Source organism: Electrophorus electricus, chromosome 1, assembly GCF_041902795.1.
Source record: "Electrophorus electricus isolate QZ-2024a chromosome 1, ASM4190279v1, whole genome shotgun sequence".
In the NCBI taxonomy this organism is placed as follows: domain Eukaryota; kingdom Metazoa; phylum Chordata; class Actinopteri; order Gymnotiformes; family Gymnotidae; genus Electrophorus; species Electrophorus electricus.
In genome coordinates this window covers 30425436-30445794 of record NC_137497.1, presented here as the reverse complement: position 1 = coordinate 30445794, position 20359 = coordinate 30425436, and the positions used below count along the sequence as shown (strand labels likewise).

At 40.1% G+C, this 20359-nt stretch overlaps 2 protein-coding genes across 7 annotated transcripts; both read right to left on the bottom strand.

Moving 5' to 3' along the window:
* Positions 1 to 859: 859 nt before the first annotated feature.
* Positions 860 to 15288, bottom strand: rpgrip1 (RPGR interacting protein 1). 6 transcript variants are annotated; one of them, XM_081714433.1, is made up of 29 exons: positions 15064 to 15286; positions 14604 to 14768; positions 14432 to 14482; positions 14089 to 14206; positions 13720 to 13922; positions 12919 to 13021; positions 11402 to 11548; positions 10985 to 11088; positions 10696 to 10721; positions 10252 to 10398; positions 9930 to 10071; positions 9534 to 9806; positions 9339 to 9445; positions 9180 to 9230; positions 8864 to 9043; positions 8652 to 8769; positions 7861 to 8364; positions 7389 to 7531; positions 6775 to 7129; positions 5994 to 6172; positions 5736 to 5771; positions 5545 to 5647; positions 5383 to 5447; positions 5212 to 5284; positions 5006 to 5103; positions 4443 to 4632; positions 3162 to 3246; positions 2864 to 2991; positions 860 to 1996 (listed from the first exon to the last, which is right to left on the bottom strand). In XM_081714433.1, exons 2-29 carry the CDS (start codon positions 14686 to 14688, stop codon positions 1818 to 1820), a joined length of 3993 nt encoding a protein of 1330 aa, XP_081570559.1. In that variant the 5' UTR covers positions 14689 to 14768; positions 15064 to 15286; the 3' UTR covers positions 860 to 1817. The 6 variants fall into 6 exon arrangements, 5 of the variants coding, with proteins under 5 accessions (XP_081570559.1, XP_081570546.1, XP_081570551.1 ...); XM_081714420.1 differs by having other exon boundaries at positions 862 to 1996; positions 5994 to 6199; positions 15064 to 15285; XM_081714425.1 differs by having other exon boundaries at positions 862 to 1996; positions 5994 to 6199; positions 14604 to 14693; positions 15064 to 15285.
* On the bottom strand, positions 15064 to 19885 carry btr33 (bloodthirsty-related gene family, member 33). Its single transcript, XM_027001177.3, has 7 exons — positions 19762 to 19885; positions 18594 to 19144; positions 18325 to 18420; positions 17898 to 18131; positions 17601 to 17748; positions 17349 to 17375; positions 15064 to 16571 (listed from the first exon to the last, which is right to left on the bottom strand). The coding sequence occupies exons 2-7, from the start codon at positions 19140 to 19142 to the stop codon at positions 15997 to 15999; spliced, it is 1629 nt and encodes a 542-aa protein (XP_026856978.3). The 5' UTR covers positions 19143 to 19144; positions 19762 to 19885; the 3' UTR covers positions 15064 to 15996.
* Positions 19886 to 20359: the final 474 nt, after the last annotated feature.

Genomic DNA, 20359 nt, shown 5'->3' with positions numbered 1-20359 from the left:
TTTTGAAGACTCAGATTAAGTTTGAGATTAAAGCAAATTTCAAATGGTGAGTCAACATTGGTATTTAGTCCAAGATTAGTCTTAGTCCATGTTTTAAAAGATATTATTAAATGTAATCTATTCTAAAACTATAAAAGAAAAATCTTATGATTTAGGGTACTACAGATTCTATTCTTAACTGGATTACAATAAATGCCAATTAACATCACTGGGTGATTATGGCTATGGGACATTGAGGATCAGGAATGTATCTACCTTTCAGGTTTCTATTACTCTAGCCTATTCTAGGCTAATAAAGAATTATTAAAAAATGTAATTATGTAAAATAATGAATGTCGTTACTTGTGGCCATTGGTTAATTAAAAAAGAAAAAAAAGATTTAAAAAGTATTTTCCATGATGTTATGTTTGTCAAGTTGTGCCAATAATATCAGAGCTCATAGCACCAGTCCTTAAGTGTCCTCTAAAGACAGTGGAGATAAGATTAGAACTTTGGGCCACTACAGCAAATGCTGAGTCATTGTCTGAACTGTAGAAATGTAAGTTGTATTACTGAATATCTAATTGGGCAGCCATTGTATGATCTTTGAATTATATATAGCCTTCAAAGACCATATAACAGAAAAGGTTTTTTCCATGCAAGAATCTACAGTAGAATTGAATGCATGGAGGATATTACACATCAGTATATTCCTAAATATGTGCCTTACTGGCAATATTTGAAGCTAACAGTTACAAAATCTTTGGAAAGTTGAAGCACTCTATTGCTTTATTTAGATTAGACTTTTCCATTATTAGTCTTCATGAGTTGATAGTCAGAGAAGGCCCTCCAAGACTTTAATCATCCTGGAATAAAACACGGTCTCTACTGTAGACCTCCAGTGGCGTTGTGCTTGTGCAACAGAGGTGCAGACAGACCATGGAAGACAGACCATGACCGTTTGGGAATAATGAACAACAGGAGGACACACCAACGTTTTAGGCCTCTGTAGTGAAGTTAACCAGTGGTTACAAAACAGTGCTGGACTGCAAATTGTTGAAATATTTAATCTGGAAGCACTTCTTTTGGCATTGTTTTACCACTTTTTTTGTTGCAAAAATCTACATATCAGTGGAATCTGATACAATATCACCATTCTATTTTGTTCCATTTATTTTAAAGGATGTAGTTGCATTGGGTTTAATGAGGAATTTTAACAAACAATGTGGGAGCCTGCTCTTATCAGTAATCTACATTTAAATATAGTCCATTTCCCATAATTTGTTCAAATATATGTTTACAGACCTTGTAAAACACCCAATGCTATATTTAAACTTGCACACCCCTATAATCCCACACAAACATGCATAGCTGACATGAACCTTAAATATGTCTTACTGGAAACACCTAATAGCCAACTCTTGAAAAGCATAACTGGTAATTTAGATTTGGATTATCAAAGAAGAGAGACAAACTAAAAAAACATATGTGATATTGATTAATAAATATTTATAAAGGTTGTTCCACACAAGTGATCAGGGAGCAGATTGTCCAATAAGATGCCTGTCTGCATCTAAGCCAACACCAGGCTCCTTGAGTCAGATGGAAGCATACCAGTGAAGGCTTGTAAGATTCTTGTCTGGGTATCAATTTATTTGAATTCCAAACCCTGCAGTGTACTTATCAAATGTTCATGTTAGCATAAAGACATACAATGTAAAACAATGTAAACTCTTTCTCCTTTGTGTCAGTGTCGAATAATTCCTATTTAAAGTTTACAGTGTGATCCTCAACATCAAAATTAGTGAACATCATGAAAATCAATCATTTACATCTCTTCATTTCTCTGTATCTCCATGTCTCTCTTCTTCTTCTTCTTCTTCCTCTTTATTCTCTGTCACTATCCCTTTCTTCTCTTTCTTGTGGTACTCCCCGTAAATTCCTGTTAAAGCCTCAGCAGCCTCTAGAGACATTTTCAGCTTCCCCACCACATTCTGATCATCATCCATACTGATAACTACGAGAGAGAAAGAGAGAAAGAGTTCATGATGGTTAATGTGACATTTTGTTGTGGTAAATACCATCATCTGCACTTATCAGTAACTTTATTAGGAACACCCGTACACCTGCGCAGTCAGCCAATCACGTGGCAGCAGTACAAGGCATAAAAACATACAAACAGCTGAATGTTTACAACAAGCACTGGAATGCCGTAGAGTGGGGATATGATCTGAACGGCTTTGACTGTAGCATGGATGTTAATCCTAAAGGGCTGGCTTGAGTGTTTGAAAAACTGTTGTGTTTGTGTGTAGGCTGCTCTAATGTTTAGACAGAATAGACTGAAAAACATAAACAAAATCACATCCAGTGATTCAGTTCTGTGGGAGGAAATGAAAATTGCCAGATTGGTCCAAAATGACAGTAAGATTATAACACAAATAACCACTCTTTAAATAATAATAATAATAATAATAATAATAATGTGCCATGTCACAAATAACAATTAATCTCAAGATGGTTCCAAGAATATGACATTAAGTTCAGTGTCCTTCAATGGCAACCTTAATCACCAGATGTGAATACAACAGAGTGCTTTCAGATAGACTAGTTGAGAATCACCACATGAACATGTATCAGACAAATTACATAATGAAATAATTTTAACATGGCTAAAAATTTCAAAAAATGTTTCCAACACTTTGTGGAACCTATGCCATGAAGAACTAAGGTTGTTCTGACTTTAAATGGGGGTCCTACCCAGTATTGGTATTATTATTAGGATTCCTAATAAAGTTGACCTTTGAGGGTTTAATGTTGCTTTATGATTTGCAGTTTCCTTCATGATCAATAAAGTGTTATCTCTAAAAAGTCATTGCAAACCTACTGTCAATTTGCCGTTCGATTACATCATTTCCCGTAAGAAGAAGTTCCTGCAAGTCCAGGTAGGCGTGGCCAACATCCTCACATTCATCTTCTTCATTCAGTGGCTCACTGACCACAGTGAACTTTAACCTGAGTGATTTGCAAGAAAGCACAAATCTCTTCTACTGATATATTCTGGATTATTTGTTATTGCCTACTTCTGTACACACAAATGACGTCTTTACAACCTTTTTTGTTTTTTTTGTATATCAGACCCCATCACACATAGTAGAATCAATGTAGAACCAGTCTCTTCCTACCTGCCCTGATTGGGGTCAGTCCCTTCCAGCATAGTATAGAGGTAATGCCTCAAAGGAATTGCCTCCATGGTGTCCACATGTATAACTGAAAGACAGGGACAACACATCAGAATATCAGAAACATCAGACAATGCTTTGCCGCATTCAGAGATTGCTTGGGCTGCAGATCGTACTCCTTTTAGTGAGGAAGAGTTGCTGTTGGGAACGCTTCTGCATCCGTAGCAGGTATCTCAGGGTCAGTGGCGTTGCACTGCACGGTCAGTGGCCTTGACCTGCAGGCCTCTACTTAGTGTATGTGAAGGCTAAACTAGCCATCACCTGCAGAGGGGTACCTGTTGCTTCTACATTCAATGTTTTGTTTGTGCTTTGTCAATGAAGAAAGTAAAAGATGTGTTCATACCAGAACGCCAGATTATTGCTGTAAAATGGACAGGATTTTTTCCTCTAGACTCATAGTGCACACATCAGGCTGCCTAACGTTTGTACATTCACAAACAAAGGTGTCTATGGTAATCAAGGTTCCTGGGACATTGATAGATAGTTCAGAGGGGCTTAGAGCTGGGACAGACCAAGATGTGACTGAGTGGTGTGTTTTTTGTAAAAATTTATGAAATCACATCTTTAATTAATTCGGTTAGCTTTCTTTATGTTTCTCTCAACAACAACTTTACCAGTTTGGGAGGATGAAGTGGGTAGCTCGTTGAGTGTGTATGAAGTCTGCCAGCATATCTTTGAGATTTGTTACATAGCCATGTGCACCAAACTGATTGTTAACCTAACGGACTAATTTCATGTTTGATAGTGATGGAAGGGAGAGGGACCCTTCAATGTCTTCCTCTTTACTGAGAACAAAGTCGGAAGCATCTTCAGAAAACAAGTAGCTTGGAATGGCACAGCTCAGACTTGAACCTGAATACCAGCTGTCGAGCACATATCTGCACCACTATTTACAGGGTTCAGCCTTGAGTCTTCTTGTGGTTCTTCAGTAGAAGAGCAGTCAGTAGAGAAGTGTGCTGTCTGTGCTGAGGCTCATGCACAGGACCCATTTCATAACAGCTTTAGCCCGATGGTGGCTATGGTGGAGTAATGATATATGCGCCATACTGAAAGCATCTGTTATGTCCCCCCAAAGTATATGCTAAACAAAGCAACCAGTTGTATGGGTTACTAGTAGTCCATGAAAGTCCATGAAAGAAAAATGGGAAAGAATCAGGAAATGCAATAGCTGTTCCCTGAAGAAGAGAATCAGTGAATACATTTTCACTGTAATAGAACAGCTACCTTTAGTAAAGTTATAATGTATTTCCTCCCCCTTGGTTGGTTTCCGTAGAGACATGGGGGTCTCAGTGGTTTCCATAGGAACACCCAAAAGTCGGTATTCTACATAGACTTGCTGCACTGATGGATCCAAAGCAACACTGGACGATGGGTCAAACAAAAGGGACAAAATCTCCACTCTAAGTCTGTCCTCCTGAAAGACACAATAAAATACAAATTATTAGCCTCACAATGATAGTCACTGAATCCAGCTTGTGTTAACTTTAGTTAATGAAAAGTGTATTTTACATAAATGTTAAAACATTTTACTAATACTAACAATATAGTAAAGTCAAAAGTATTTTGTTATTTGGTATTTTCACTTATCTAATAGATTACAAATTACAGATTGTGATTCATAAGTATTTTAATATAATAAAATGAAATTTTCTTACTGGCAAATTGTGCAAAACAAAAATGTTCAGGAATACTAGAAAAGTGGGGATCTATCTGAAAAGAATTGGGGGAGGTTTACTTGAACATTTAATACAGTGACATTTAAATCCCCCTCCAAGGCTTTTCTGTACCTTATTGGCAGGTTTTAGTGATGGGGGGATTATAATATCACTCCCACTTGAAGTTCCTGATTCTGCTGACTCAGACATATCACTGTCATTTCCAGTTCCTTAGATGAAGACACAAAAATAGGATCAGTACATATACCTCATTGTTAAACATTCTGCAATTAGTGAACTAATCCATGTATAAAAGCAACCTTTAGCACACCTCTCACCGTTAGACTGAAGCTTTTTTTCCTCCTCTTCCTCCTCCTCTTCCTCATCCCCATGTTCCACTGGCTTTACATCCTTCAAATGGGACATTTTGTGGGAAATTGAATTCATTTATGGAATAGTATTCAGTCCAAACTGTTTTTGTCAGAAGCACTGCTGCCTCTTTCTCTTACTTGTACTCTTGAAAGGTTTCTGGTACTCCTTTGCTGTCTGCTTTTTGATACTGGCAGTTGAAAGACTGAAACACAGTCAGATGATCTGGTAAGCATGGCCAGTACCTGATTAAATAACTTAATCTAAATGGTTTGGTAACAAGTTAGAAACGTTTGCCAAACCATTTCGTGGTGCTCTCAGCTGGATCGACTTGGGCGTAGAAACCTGAGGTTTTGGTGATCTTTCAGGTCTATGGATTTTGATTGGTGGAGGGGAGGGCTGTGTCTAAAATAAGACATTTTGCTAAATTATGTGATGTGTATGATGGGATCAATGTTAAATATTTGCATGACAAAATATACATTATCTTTACCTGGTCTTTGCCATTTTTGAAAGGACCCAACTTCAGCTGAAACCAAACCAATATGCAGTAAAGAATGACAGAATAAGAAAGAAAAAAATCTGAACAGGGTTCCATCTCATTTTTATCACAAGAGCAAAATAATTGAGCCTTCTTCCCTAATGCATTATGGCACAAGTTATGCTTCGCAAGTGTTGCTTGTCTGTAACCTTCCAGGTAGGCCAATCAACAAACAGATAGGCAGACACACATCCAAACATACAAACCCACCCTGGGCTTAGCAGTCGGCCTCTGTGACTCTTCTGTTTCATCAGCTCTCTTGTCTAGCCTCTGTCTATTCCTGATGGCTCTCTCCATTTCAGCTGGTCTGGAAGGCATCTGGTTAAAACCAGGGGACTGGAAAGGATATCTCCAATGGAGCTGCACCCTCACCATGCCTCTAGGGCTCCCTGCAGGGTCCCTTAGGACATAATCACCTGATTAGACAAAAGTTTCCTTTAGCTCAATAATTAATGCAAGCATATATATAAATATATTGAAAAGCTCTGAGTTCATTTGGAATTACTAATTTGTTTTTAATTATACATTTTGTAGGTGTAGAAATTATAGTTGCCATGTACACTTTGTGTTAGCCACCCTTTGACTGCATATCTACTGTTGGCTGGATATTTTGGAGTGGCAGAGCCCTGTCAACCCAGCAGTGACATTACAGCAACTGAAGTAAAAAACACCAGCAACATTGCTGTTACAGTCATGCCAGTGCGACATTCTTAATCATGCTACTATGATGTTAGAATCTGTCGCACTGTTGCATCAAGAATTGTCAACCAAACAAATAATGTCAGCAACTAACCAGTAAGGAAGAAAGGAAAGGATGGCTGACCACAGCAACAAGCATCCTGCAATCTACATGCATATGTTTAGACCCAAAAAAGGCACCTAATACCTAATGAAGTCACCAAAGAGTGTATTTATCAATTACGAGTTTCTAATAATGTGTGTGGTGGGTGTATAATTGTATTATTGCAGCTTTAGTTGTGCTTCCTCTTACCTTTGATTGGTCTGCCAGCTGCTAGAGCTCGGAGTGGGATTGGTGTCTTGGCCAGGTAAGTAGGAGGAGTCTGGCCTTCACTGTCATCAAACACATACAGCCATAGGCTGCCCCTCTTCAGGTATTCCATCAGATCTGCTGTAGCTGCTAACGGGTAGGTGGCCGAGTCTGCAAACACAGGGTCTGCACAGCATGGCACTATAGGAGTGGAGTGAGGAGGTAGATCATACAGGTGATAGGTTAAATAAGCATCAGGAAGAAGTCCTGGCCAGCGTGCACTGAGGCCTATGCAGCGTTCCAATACCACCACCAGCTCATTTGGTATCCTTCCACCAAAGTCATATAACTCCTGAGTCTGAAAAAAAAAGCAAGAACTGATGGAAATGTATTTTATTTAGTTAGATTACTGACCAACATATTCAATATTTACTTGACAAACTAGTTTAACAGTGTGTTTTTACCAAAGCCATTGGTTTCCATGAAAACTGTTTTTCATAAACATGTGAACAAACTGAATCATTGCATTTTTTGCTATGATAAAAATACTGGGATTTCCATAACAGCTACAATGTCTACACACATAGAGTAAATGTTACACTGCTGTGAGTCTTTACTTTTGACTGTATGTGACTCCAGTCCAGAGCTTTTTGTATGGGCCATTTTTCAGTCATTCCATCTTTGCCTCTGTCTCTTGGTTCCACCTGAGGGTACAGACAAACCCTGAACTCCAGGGCCCCTATTATCACTTCCTCAGATCCTGTGCAGTAAAAATGACCAAATCAGTGCAGAGCTATACCACAGCTGGTTTCCTAATAGAAAGAGCCAACAGAAGTATTTAGCAACACTTCCAGCATGCTCCACTGTGCTCTTATGCATTGGTCTTCAGCAATTCTGCAATGCACAGTTTAGTGTTTTCCCTTCTATAATGCATATCACTTAACCCATCAGTTAATTACCAAAAGGAGCTTAGACAAGGAGCTTAGACACCTACTGAACTGTACAGAACTGTACCCCCCATGAAGGACTGCTCTAATGCTTACCAGCGTTTTGGAAGGGTTACTCCCATTGCCCCAGTGTTTCACTAACCTGTGATGTTGGCTGTGCCTTTCACTTGTTCTCCTCTCCGCTGTAGTGCCCCCATCAGGGAGATTCTTGCTCTGCCCCAGGTTATAAATCGCACCCCTCCTAGAGCCTGATGGAGTTCAGCATGTACAGAAGCCCCGTGGTGCCCAAGCTTGGTGAGGTCATGACCAGTTAGGGCATAACAAGATGTAAAGCCATAATTTGGCTGTGTCCCTGAAGCCAGAGGTGTTGAGTGCACCTCAAAGTCAAGGCATGCATAGGTGCAAAACGTCACAAGCTCGTGGCAATCCCCAGAATCTGTCTGAGCCATGAATCTCAGTCCAGTAGGGGTGAAGGTGACTCCTATTAGATGGATTTCAAGCAAGAATTCTCCCTCTTGCAGATTGCTGAAGATGTTCTCCTCCTCTGTCTTCTGGACTAACTCCTCATCCATCCCTGTCCATGTGTACTGCTGTGGTATGGTCCACTTATAACCTCCAGGCTTGTAGGCAATGTCTTTTAGTTGAGCTGATATAATACAATATAGGGAAAGGTACACCACTGAGAAAAACAGACTCTTAATATAAATGTCACATTCGTCTACGGTCCAGTCCTCACAGACTCTCAGGCAATCCACATTTTTACTCTATGGCAGCTCCCTGCACAAGTATACTGGGTGTTTAGAGCTCTTGATTGCTTAATTGAGGTGCATTGGGATCTGGGACGGAGCAAAAAATCTGGATCATCTAAGGATTTGCACGGACTGATTTGAGAAATAATTCAATGGCTGCCGATCTGCTTATTGTGGCTATTACCTTGTAAGTTGTTGATTTGAAGAGCCCTGCTTTTTAACAATTTGTCTTTTTCAGTGGCCCACTTTTTGTTCTGTGCTCTTTCCCTTTCAGTTCTCTCCAATACAGTTTTCAGCTCAGCCTGTTAATAATGGAATTGCCTTCTGTGTTAATATTACTGTTTATATAGTAGGTAGAATAGTAGTGACTGTTAATTATGATTGTTTGGAGGTTACCTGCAGATCACCACTGAGATGATATTGTATTTGCAGCAAGTCTCGAGTTTTCTGCAGCTCAAGTACTGTTTCTGCCTGTGCGGCCTGTAGAGCAACCAGCTCGCGATGTGAGTCCTCCACTTTCCCATCAACCCCCAGAAAACATAGCACCTCACAACTCTCCTGCCTCAGTCTGAAAGCCTGAAATAAAGAGAAGGAGGGAGAGAGAGAGAGAGAGAGAGAGAGAGAGAGAGAGAGAGAGAGATGTAAAAGTTTCTGTGCAGGCAGGTTTATTCTTTATACCTTTATTCTCTGGCATACTAATCTTACAACTAACCTTAATTTGCATCAGAGTTTCACTGAGGTCTTCTGCACTCATATCAAATTCCTGTAAGATATGGGAGTGAGGAAGTGAAAATAAAGGTTAATGTTAGGCTATTAAACAAAGCACACCATTTTAACTCTAATTTATAAATCACATCAGTCCAACTTTTACTTTTGTCACACTGTCCAGTCTGTCTTTCAGAGATGCCACTTCCTGTCTATAATGAAGCACTTCCTTTTCCAGGTGGTCATGTGTTTCTCTGAGAGCAGTAGTCATGGCTATATGAGAAAACAGTTAAACCATTAACAGTATTACAACAAAGTCTATCCATTATCTAACATCCTAAGCTATATTCTCATGTCTTACCCCTGTCCCCTGCTCTCTCCTCTTGAACTTCTTCATACTCCTGTTTTAACCTCTCTTTCTCCTGCTCCAACTTCTCTCTCTCTCGCCTCTCCCCCTGCAAGTGCTCCTCGAGCCTTTGTATGCCAGCTCTCAGCTTCTCTTCTCTCAGTGACTCACTCACATTTCTGTCATGTTCATGGTCTTCCTGATGGCACCGAGCAGACAGAGTGCTGTGGTGGAAATCAGATGAGTACATCATCTGGTTGCATTTTGACCTGCCCAGAAAAGCTACCACTGAAGACAACGACATGTTTATAAATTTCAAACTACATAGTCCATAGATTTACTTCAATATGCTGCTTACTACTGCAAAACATGGAGGAAGTGCATAGATCTGTTGGAGTCAAATTGGCTTACTCAGCCTGTCAGAAAGCTCAGGAAAGAGCTGGAATTTGGTAAGTGTGGGATGCTCCAGCATAACCCACCTCTGCAGAAGAGCATCATAGCTTTTCTTCAGGAGATTTTTCTCCCCTTCAAGATGTGAGACCCTCTCCTGAAACTAAGACAGAGAAAAGGCCAGAAATGGCTACGATATTATAAATTATTGAAATTTTTTTTATTACATTATTATAATAAACTTCATGTGACAAGCATGCATTTAGAGGCTCAAATGCTGCGCATAGTTTATTTGAGAAGAAACCCAGAACTTTCTAATGTAAAAGTGACATAACTGTAGCACCTCCTCTAGTTCTTGAAGTGAGAGAGTGGTAGTACTGAGTTGACCCTCGAGTGTCAGCACTCTGTACTTCTCCTGTTTCAGCTGCTCGCTCAGCTCCTCCACCTTTCCCAGCAAAGCCTCTTGGCTCTCTCGAAGAGACTTCTGACCCTATGGCACAAAATAAGAGTTCAGTAGTAAAATCAGAGTTTCACTAGTTTCAGTGCAAGTGTAGTGCTCTTTAGGCCTTAAAAATGAGTACTGCTGACTGAAACAGGGTTCATATGAGCAACTCTGCTTAATTCTTCAGGGCACTTGGAGTTACAGTACATAAGCAGAGTGTGGTGTTATACTGCTAGAAAGTGGATGAATCACTAGAGTTAATGGCACAAATTAGAGCCAGGGGTTGTGCATGTGCAACTGTTGTGTCTGCATAAGTGCGTGAAGAATGTAGGTTATTAAACACACCTCCTCCAGCTGGGTCTCATATGCCTAATGGAAAAGAACAGCAAGGGAAAAACAGGGGAACATGAGTTAAAAATGTCCTGTACTGACTCATGTTACTATGAGCTTTGAACTGGTTCTTTTTCTTAGAATTTAGATGATAACAAATATATAGTATATTCTTTTAATGTATAATATAATGTAATAATAATTATGATATAATAGAGAGATAAAGTAGTGAATAAAGAAGCTAAAAATAAATCCAAAGTTTGTTTTTGACCATGTGATTTCTAAATTGTCATGCAACTTAACTCTTGTAGAATGGTGAACTTCTCCTGAACAACCACAAGGGCGGTGCTCTTTTCAGATAGCTGTTTCTGCAGTCTGATCAGATCTATATTGTCCTTTATGGTAAGCCTGTAAACAATATACAGGAGAGCAGTTACTCATATGTGCATGTAATCATATATGATTACTGCTCTAGATAGCTGCATTTGGATGAATTTGTGTCAAACATTTAGCTTTTTTTTTGCTTACATTTTTTTTTTTTAAGCCTGAATTCACAGCACTAGAATTAAAAAAAAACTCTTTGTATAAAAGAGCTGTATAAAAGCAAATTATAATTAGTTTTCTTGATCTAGGTCATGATCCTGCACTATTTCCCCTTAATTTTAATTTGTTTCAGTGGCAAAGATTAAAAGCGCCTGAACATGTACAGCCTTCTCTATACCTGTGTCCATTGGCTTGCTGTCTATGCAGTTCTTTAATGGTGTGTTCTAGCTCTTTCTCTTTCTCTTTAAGGGTTTCTCTGAGGGACTGATTGGCATGCTCAAGCTCTTGGACCCTCATGTGCTGTGTTTCTGAAATGCTAGACCTGCTAACAGAGAGGAGAGGAGAGGGGAGGAGAGGAGAGGAGAGGGGAGGAGAGGAGAGGAGAGGAGAGGAGAGGAGAGGAGAGGATTGGAAAGGAGAGGAGAGGAGAGGGGAGGAGAGGAGTGGAAAGGAGAGGAGAGGAGTGGAAAGGAGAGGAGAGGAGAGGATTGGAAAGGAGAGGAGAGGAGTGGAAAGGAGAGGGGAGGAGAGGAGTGGAAAGGAGAGGAGAGGAGTGGAAAGGAGAGGAGAGGAGAGGATTGGAAAGGAGAGGAGAGGAGAGGATTGGAAAGGAGAGGAGAGGAGAGGGGAGGAGAGGAGTGGAAAGGAGAGGAGAGGAGAGGATTGGAAAGGAGAGGAGAGGAGAGGAGTGGAGAGACACTGTAAATATACAAGAGATAAAAGCAATAGAAAAAGCTACATTTCAACCTGAAACTGAACAGCCAGTAAGGACTATAAGATTTAACATTATAATACATTTTGAACGTTAAAAGTGAAAATAAACAGACTATCTTACACTCATTTTTGTCTTTTGAGTAAGGTGAGAGAGTACAGTTTATTACGGCATGCTAGCACATTACATAAATGTATATCACCAAAGTTATAGGCAAAAGCCAGACTTTAGAGGATAGCACTGCTTCTCAAAGGTTCAACCTGATTACACTCCATTTGGTGCCATTGCTCCAGAAATCATAACATAACAATATGAACTGATAGAAAAACCTTTTATGCATGCTAATAATATTTTCATGAGTGAGACTGGAGATCAAAACCAAGACCTGAATGAAATATACCTATTCTAAAGTCATGTTTGCTCTAACCAAATCAAAGGTGAAAATCAGGTTGATGGCAATTTAAAAAATTTAAAAATTGGTGGTCATTTTACTTCACTTAGCAAATAACATGGACCACAATGATGTTCCCTTCTTATTAAATCATTTATCATCTCTATATAATATACTGATATTATACTGATTGTTCTGTCTGTAATAGTGATGAGTTATACTTGAGTCTATATGGGGCCTTGTGGAAATGGTACATGGGATATAGTGTTTGGAAATCAAGAATAATTAAATGATACTGCTAATTTAATAGTAATTACATTTCATCAGTTTCATTAGTAAAGAGCATTGAAGGGTTAAATAAACTACCAAAAGTACTGTTTGCTACAAGCTTGAGGAGTGTATGCCTGTATACACAGAAAAGAATAACAGAGAGGAGAAACAAAAGGAGGTTGGGTGGGCGAGAAGATATTACTGTAAATATGTAGGTAACTTGTACATAAAATAAGTTAAAACAATACAGTTGCAGATTTTGAAATGCTGCCTGTCATCTGTACCTAGCCATTAACAAATGTAGAAAGCTAGACACACTTACAGTTTCTCAATCCCTCGGCTGTCTTCCAGGGAGCTGTGGGTGCAGCAAGCAGGTGCAGTCTGGGCCAGGCGTCTGGCCCCGCCCTCTCCCTCTAGACCCCGCCCTAAAAGGCAATGGGGGAAGACACCAGGTCAAGCTCTATCCTGGTAAAACCATTCTGAGTTTTCACATTCTTTTGTACTTCCAGGTTAGCTTGTCTTGACCCCAATCAGGAATACTTGTCTACCAGGTTTACATTTGGCAAAATCGCTTCTTCTCAAGGTATTTATCATGAGAAGCACAATGTAGACACCTGTATTATATCATCTCTCACATACCTGATCACTGTGAATCTGGTTTGGGATTTTGAGAACCTGCTTGGGTTTTCTAAACAGTGTACTGGATGCCCTCTGTGTTTTGTATATACTGTACCATGTAATATATATACTGATGACTTTATTATTTATCTTGAATATAATGAGTCTTGCACAGTATATGTTTATATCTGAGGTTAGCTAAGTGCATTCTGTTATATGTATATTGACTAGAATTGAATTATATTGAATTAAATTGAATTGGATTGAATTAAATCAGGAACTACCCATTGTTTAGTTAGTGATTAGTGTTTTTAAAACAGGAATGACAACAAAATCAACAGAAATCAAATAAGAGACCACAGTAGTAAAGAAAGACTGACAGTGATGCATCCATGAGAAACATAAATAATTGGCAGCAGACCCAGAGAGTACTGTAGAAACACAGAGAGAGGCAAGTTTCAGACAAAGTACAGCAGGGTTAATTCAGTGGAATGGTCTTTCTCACCAGTGCGCGGTCTGTGGGGGGCTTGTCCACACAGGCTCAGGATCTGCTGTCTGGCTGCACAGAGCTTGCCGTGCAGCATCTCCTTCTGGCACTCCAGAGTAGCTACACGAGCCTCTAGCTCCTCAATTGCTTCATCTGTGTCAGCACCGCGTCGTGCTGAGCCAGGCTGCCCATACCTCAGCTTCAGGAGCCTAGTGGACAGCCTTGCACACCAGTGTGGAGAGAAGGGTTTCTGGGTTCCCGATTTCGTGTTTGGTTGAAGGATTTTGTGTGTATGTATGCATGTGTGTGTGTCTTTGTTCTCTGAGATATGAGGTATCTGAACATGTGTTCTGTCCTAACATGCTAGAGTGCCTGAGTGTGTTTTACCTGCGCAGTTTCTGTTCTTGTGTACGAGTGTGTTGTTTGAGGAGCATGTTCTCCTCCTGCAGACGGAGACACTGCTCCTCAAGCTGCTCCCTTGGGATCCTGAACACAAGCTGCCGATCTGAGAAAGAGGAGAGAGAAAGTGAGAGAAAGGGATGAAAGGGAGAGGTAGGGAGGGATAGAGAGAGGGAAGGTGAGAGAGAGGGATAGGGTGAGAGAGAGTGAGAGTGAGAGAGGGAGAAAGATATGGGGAAGCATATCAGTGGGAATTCACCTTATAATAAATTCTGAATTACAAAACCCTTTTTCTTTCCTTCTCATTCAGATTTTGTACTGAGTTATTTACCTTTAATTTTCAGCACCTGTGGCTGTCTTCTCCAGGATCTAATGTTTTGTTCTGAGATTTGGGACAAAGTCACATATTCAGAGACTTACATGCATTTACTTCAGTGTAAATACAGAGCGCAAATGTATGCATGAGTGTCTGGAGAAACACACACACACACACACACACACACCTTGTGTGACAAGCATGGATCCTCCTCTTGGGCCCACATCCCTCACTGGAAGGTCCCCAGCTGTCTCATCCACATTCAGCGACATTTTGACTGTTTGTCAGAATGCAGATAAACTAGTATCTCATATGATAAGAGGTTCTTTTTAAAAGAGTCTTCACAGGGAGACTAGGAATAAGACAAATCCTTAGAGTGAATAGTGCATCAGTAACTCACAGAAGCACTTTCAGCTAAACGTTTCACTAAACCTTGTTCAGCATGGTTTCCATTTCCATTTTTCCTATATCTAGAGGTAAAACATTGACCTGGTTTCTCTTTATGAACCATTGCCACATTTAAACCATTCTATCCATTTAAGCTTTATTTGCTCCAATTTATTGAACAAAGCAGGTAGGGATGTCAAACATGGAAGACTGGAGTAGGGACAAGGAGGGAAAAGGATAATTTTTTATTTTATTCTTACCCTTGAAGAAAGTGCTCCTGTCGTTTAAAAAAGAGAATGATAAGATGGATGTTAATGGGGTGGTGGTGTCATCTGTCCGCTTGCTTTTTAGTCACTTGCCTGGTCCCTTCCATCAGTTCCATCAATCTGTGTCTCTCCCTTGGTCAAACCTGCTCCTTTTTGTCTTCCTCTCTGTTTGCTGCATTTTCAGTTCATTGTACGTGAGTCTTCTAGTCTTCTCTCAGTTTAAAGCAGAGTAGTAAATCTCCTTGGAAGATGCTTTCATTGACCCCATTCTAATCTACTTAATAATCTCTCTCTCTCTCTCTCTCTCTCTCTCTCTCTCTCTCTCTTCCTCCTCCATCTGTCTCGCCACAATTTTTCATTCTTCTCTAACCAGTGAAATTTTATCCATGTTTGATACAGAATAAGACTTGTGATAAAGCACAAAGCAATTTATGAGAATGCAATGCAGTATCTTCTTATACAGTGAATGAATTGTCACTATTCTTTTACTTATTGCAAAATAATTTACTAGTAATATACAAACTTTGTTCTTTGCGCTTATTCAGAAAAGAACAGAAGGTCTATGAAGATAATCAGATTACAGAGATAAAAGGTAGGATTAAAATGTGTGTGCGCTTAAGAGAGAGAGAGAAAACTAAATAGTGTGTGCACTTGCAGGGGATGTGGGTTTAAAGTATGCATTTAATTTAAGCAGGTATTTCTATTAATATTTTTATTTGCAACCTTCCAACAGATGCAGATTAATTACTCAGTCATGAAACTAAATATATTAAATACTTGATTGAATATTTTATTTATCTTATTTCTTTTGTATTTCAATACCAAATGTGTTTTCTGACTGTAATATGGCAATCAGCAGTGATACTAATGGTGATCTTAACAATACGACACAGCTCATTTGTTGAAACAGATATAAACAGCCAGGCTTCATATCATTACACCATCATAAGCAGTAGGGGCCTGGCGACTAACGGATCGTATGACCAGAGGAGCTTTGTTATTTCCTGATTCATTCATGTCAGGGTTGAAAAAAGCCAGCAGTTTTTCACTGAAGCACTGCCCTGTAAAGGAGTAGATATGCACACCAGATAATGGGTCATAAAATGACACTTGGCCTTCCTCGTAATTCACGAACACACTAATCCTCTGTGGCTGTGGACACAGTGAGAGCAGCACTGATTCGCGGTCACATGCTCGGTATTCCCGCCCCCTTCTCAGACAAATAGCCCAATAGCCATCCTGCGGGCTCAGAGTGACCAGGCCCTTTCTGCCGACTGATTCCTTGGCTACTCCTAGATCCCAAGCCGTCTTATTGGCCACTTCCACTTCCCAGTAGCTGCACCCCCCGGAGAGAGGTTCTCGCGCGAGGACACATGGTGCCGTGTCGAAACGTTGGGGAATGTTGGGAACATCTTGCTCCACGTTCCCATCTTTCACATGCTTCCCATCTGGTGACACCACCAGCCAAGGGTTTGCTGTGCTGGGGTCAAGGGTCAAATCCACTGCAAAGTTGGAAATTTGGCATGTAAAGTCAAGGCAAAGGATGTTCACTGTTTTTGGTAACTCCTGCCAGTCACCAGCCACCAAATGATTCTGCTGGCTACATTCAAGCCCACATCAACCCTACATTCAAACATCTGTCCAAAGCTCCTCCCTGAGCTGCCTGTACACAGCCAAAATAACAGACACATAGGTAGGACCTCCATTTTTAGAGAAGATTCCTGATCAAAGTAGGATGTAAAGAATTTAGAACAAAGGTTACATCATCTTTCAGAAAGTAGGATGTAAAGACATTAGAACAAAGATTGCATCACCTTTAAATTTTAGAAAGTTGATGCTTGAACTCATCGATTATACTGGGCTAAATGAAACAATAATGTGGCTGAGAAAGCAATGAACACCAGTGAGGCCAACATTATCAGGACATTTTTCATTTCAATGAATTTGTTTAGAGTTACCTTAAAATGACTTCATATGATAAAAAGATAAATGCTTGTTGCATTAACAACAGTCTAAAAGGGACAAAGTTTTGATAAACTATTTTTAGCTGGATAAAAGATGCAAAAAGCCCATGCATGCAAACCTATAATTTAATCTGTACTTTAGAATAAATAAAGTACTGCGTTTTCTGCATAAAAGGCTGGTTACAATTTAGCCTGAATCTACAGTTTATATTCTGACATATGTAGAAAGTAAATTGAAGCAAGTCATTTTAAGGTAAGGATAAGGCTACTTAAAGGACTCAGGGTTCACTGAAGATTCAAACGTTGTACCAATACCTGCATATTGAGTGACTGACTCAAGCTCTGTGAAAGAAAGAGACAGTATAGATTTCAATGTCCAAAAAGACTTCCATTTTTTAGACAATGTTAAAGAAGGTTTTTTGTTGTTGTGGTTGTTGAAATTGTACAAATAAAACATAGATTAATGGCATATATTTTTGAATAATATCCCAAAAAGCAGAACTGTGTACTACACATTTGAATACCACTATGAAAACTATGTATCTGAATATATAATGCAGCACTGACCTCTGGCAGTGATATTTTGTATTTGAGTCTTCAATACTTCTTTTAATTGCAATACAGCTCTTCTCAGCAGGTCCAAGCCTTGCCTGGTGCTAATCGTGGTCTGACTCCAGTCATTAACACAGGGAGCAAGACTCAGAGAAGGAACCACCTGCAGGAAACAAATGCAGATCAACACTACCTATTTGGACAGCCATCACCTTATCAGTGCATTGACAATCTCAGTTTACATCCAAGTCAATCGACAAATGACTTTAAAAAATACTTTTTTTACATTTATTCAGTGAAGGGGACAGTGACCTGTAGGAGATGGAAGTAGTCCTCTGAGCAAGTGAGCTGTTTCAGCTCTGACTCTTTAGCCTTTAGCTTCGTGACCTCCATCTCCAGCTGTCTGATGAGCACCTCGGCCTGCCTCTCTGCTGCTTTCTGCTTCTCTTCCATCACCTTCAGCACCTCAGTCTGGCTCCTCTCAATGCAGCACACCAGAGCACTGAAGACCTCCTTACTGGCTGCAATCTCTCTGTCTGTGTTTTCCTAATGGAGGATGTAGGAAGAATAACTTTTATGTACACCTCACCTATGCAGGTGAACTGCAATGAGCCACAGTTATTGTTTTAAAATATTGGAATTGCATTTTAGCTCAAAACTGACATCAAATTATATCAATTGATGTAGTTGATATGAATAATAAATAGCAATACTGGTGAATTTGGAGAACAGTTCATACTCTTCGTATCTGTACAGAGTGTTTAATTTCATTGGTCTTCTGCATCCTCTCTTGAATCATCTGCTGGATATCTGACTGGGTTTTCAACAGTTTGGTCTAAAAGAGGACAACAGAGGATTGTGAAAGCATTACTGAAACATAGCACTAGATGGGAAAATATATTTTAAACTTACGGTACTAAAGATTTCCTAAGTACAAATGCATAGTGCTTATGCAAGCGCTTGATATATGACATAAATATACATAAGAATTATGGTTATTGCCCTCACTTTCCTGTCTGCCCACTCTCTCTCCACTGTAATGGCGTGATGTGAGTAATGTTCTGTATCCATGCACAACACACACACAAAGGTCTGATCGTATCTACAGAAGAGCTCCAGCGGCCTTTCGTGCGTCCTGCACATCCTCTCCTCCAGAGGGCGCCAAGGCTGCACCAGCGTGTGCTTGCTGAAGCGCGCGGCGTGAGAAATAACATGCTCCTCGCAGTACGACATCAAACACACCAAGCAGGACTTTACGGCAGGCGACGGCTTCACCGCAGGGCACAGATCACAAGCCGACGCTGGGATTTTCCTCCTCTGCTCCCGAATCTTCCGGACCATCTCACCAGCAAAGGAGTTCTCACAAAGTTCCGGCGGCGCGCGGAAGACCGCTGAGCATTTGGGGCAGTGAGGGGAACCGGTTGTTATCCACTGGGTTTGGATGCAGGAGAGGCAGAAGGTGTGTCCACAGGGGAGGGAGACCGGCTGAGTGAAAATATCCAGACATACCGGACACTGGAACAGCTGCTCAGATAGCAGAGAAACCGGCGATGACATGGCTGAGGGCAGACAGATAAACGTTTTTTTTTATGTGGAAGAATGTGAACACACTGACCAGGGTTTTAGAAAACACAATAAAACTTTTGCACGCAGGAGACAAAATGACCGTTTCCAAATGCATTTGCCTTTAAAGATCCTTTGGCGAGTTAAATATTTTTATTCCAGTCAAAAAGAGTTGTAGTTAGAACATGTGAAGACTAAAATGACTAAATCTCGCAGCTCAGTTATATCTCCAATGAGTGTCACAAAGAGGTTCTAACGTTATATTCCTTGTGATTCATGGTCTTTATAAACATGATTAATGAGCAAAATGCAAAATATCTACAAGACAATTTCAGGACCCACTGATAGTGTGGGACTCCGGGCAAACTTTGGTTGTTTCACACTGCCTGCCTTATCTCAACTTGTAAAAAAAACAAAAAAAAACAAAACACTAATAAAATTTACAAGAGGACGAAGTGCAACAGGAGACATACGTGTACATACGTACTAAGGTGGCGTGCCAACACATTAGAGATCAGTTAGGTTTAGTATATAGACTGTATATGTTTTCCCTGTGCATGAGAATACTTTTACACATTGCAGAAGCCTGTGATAACTATAATGGAGTTCTTACCTTAGTTCAGGAGCGTGCAGGCATCAGCAGGTGCTGTGGAACAGCAAGCCGCGGTTAGCAAGCTTCACACCTGATTGGTTGTTAGATAACGTTCTTCCTTCTCTCCGCCTCCTATGCAAAGCCACCCCACCCCTACCCCAAACCTACCACCTTAACCCTTTACAGCAAAAAACAAACAAACAAACAAACAAACAAAAAGCACTAAAGATAGTAACATCAGGTATTAACTAATAATATGTGTTAATTAATAAATACACTAATGCATTTAAAAAAGGAGGTCCTTTCTGGTATAATGAACTAAAATGGTGTATTTTTATGATTATTTCACATTATCCAAGAAGGCTTTTGGATGAGGCAAATTGCGAAAAATGCCAGGCACCAAGAATGGATAACGTGTATCTGTGTTCTGAGGAACTTGGGCAGACTAAATAGGACACCAATAGCTTTGATGGAAAATCCTCTTGGCCTGTTTTGTTTATAAGCGGCTCTTCGTGAGTTTTGAACTATCTATCCTTGGTGTAGGACTTGTCTGATTTTAGCTGTAAAGCCCCTCACCATATGGTAGCTATGCATTAAGTGAACTCGATAAAGCGTGGAC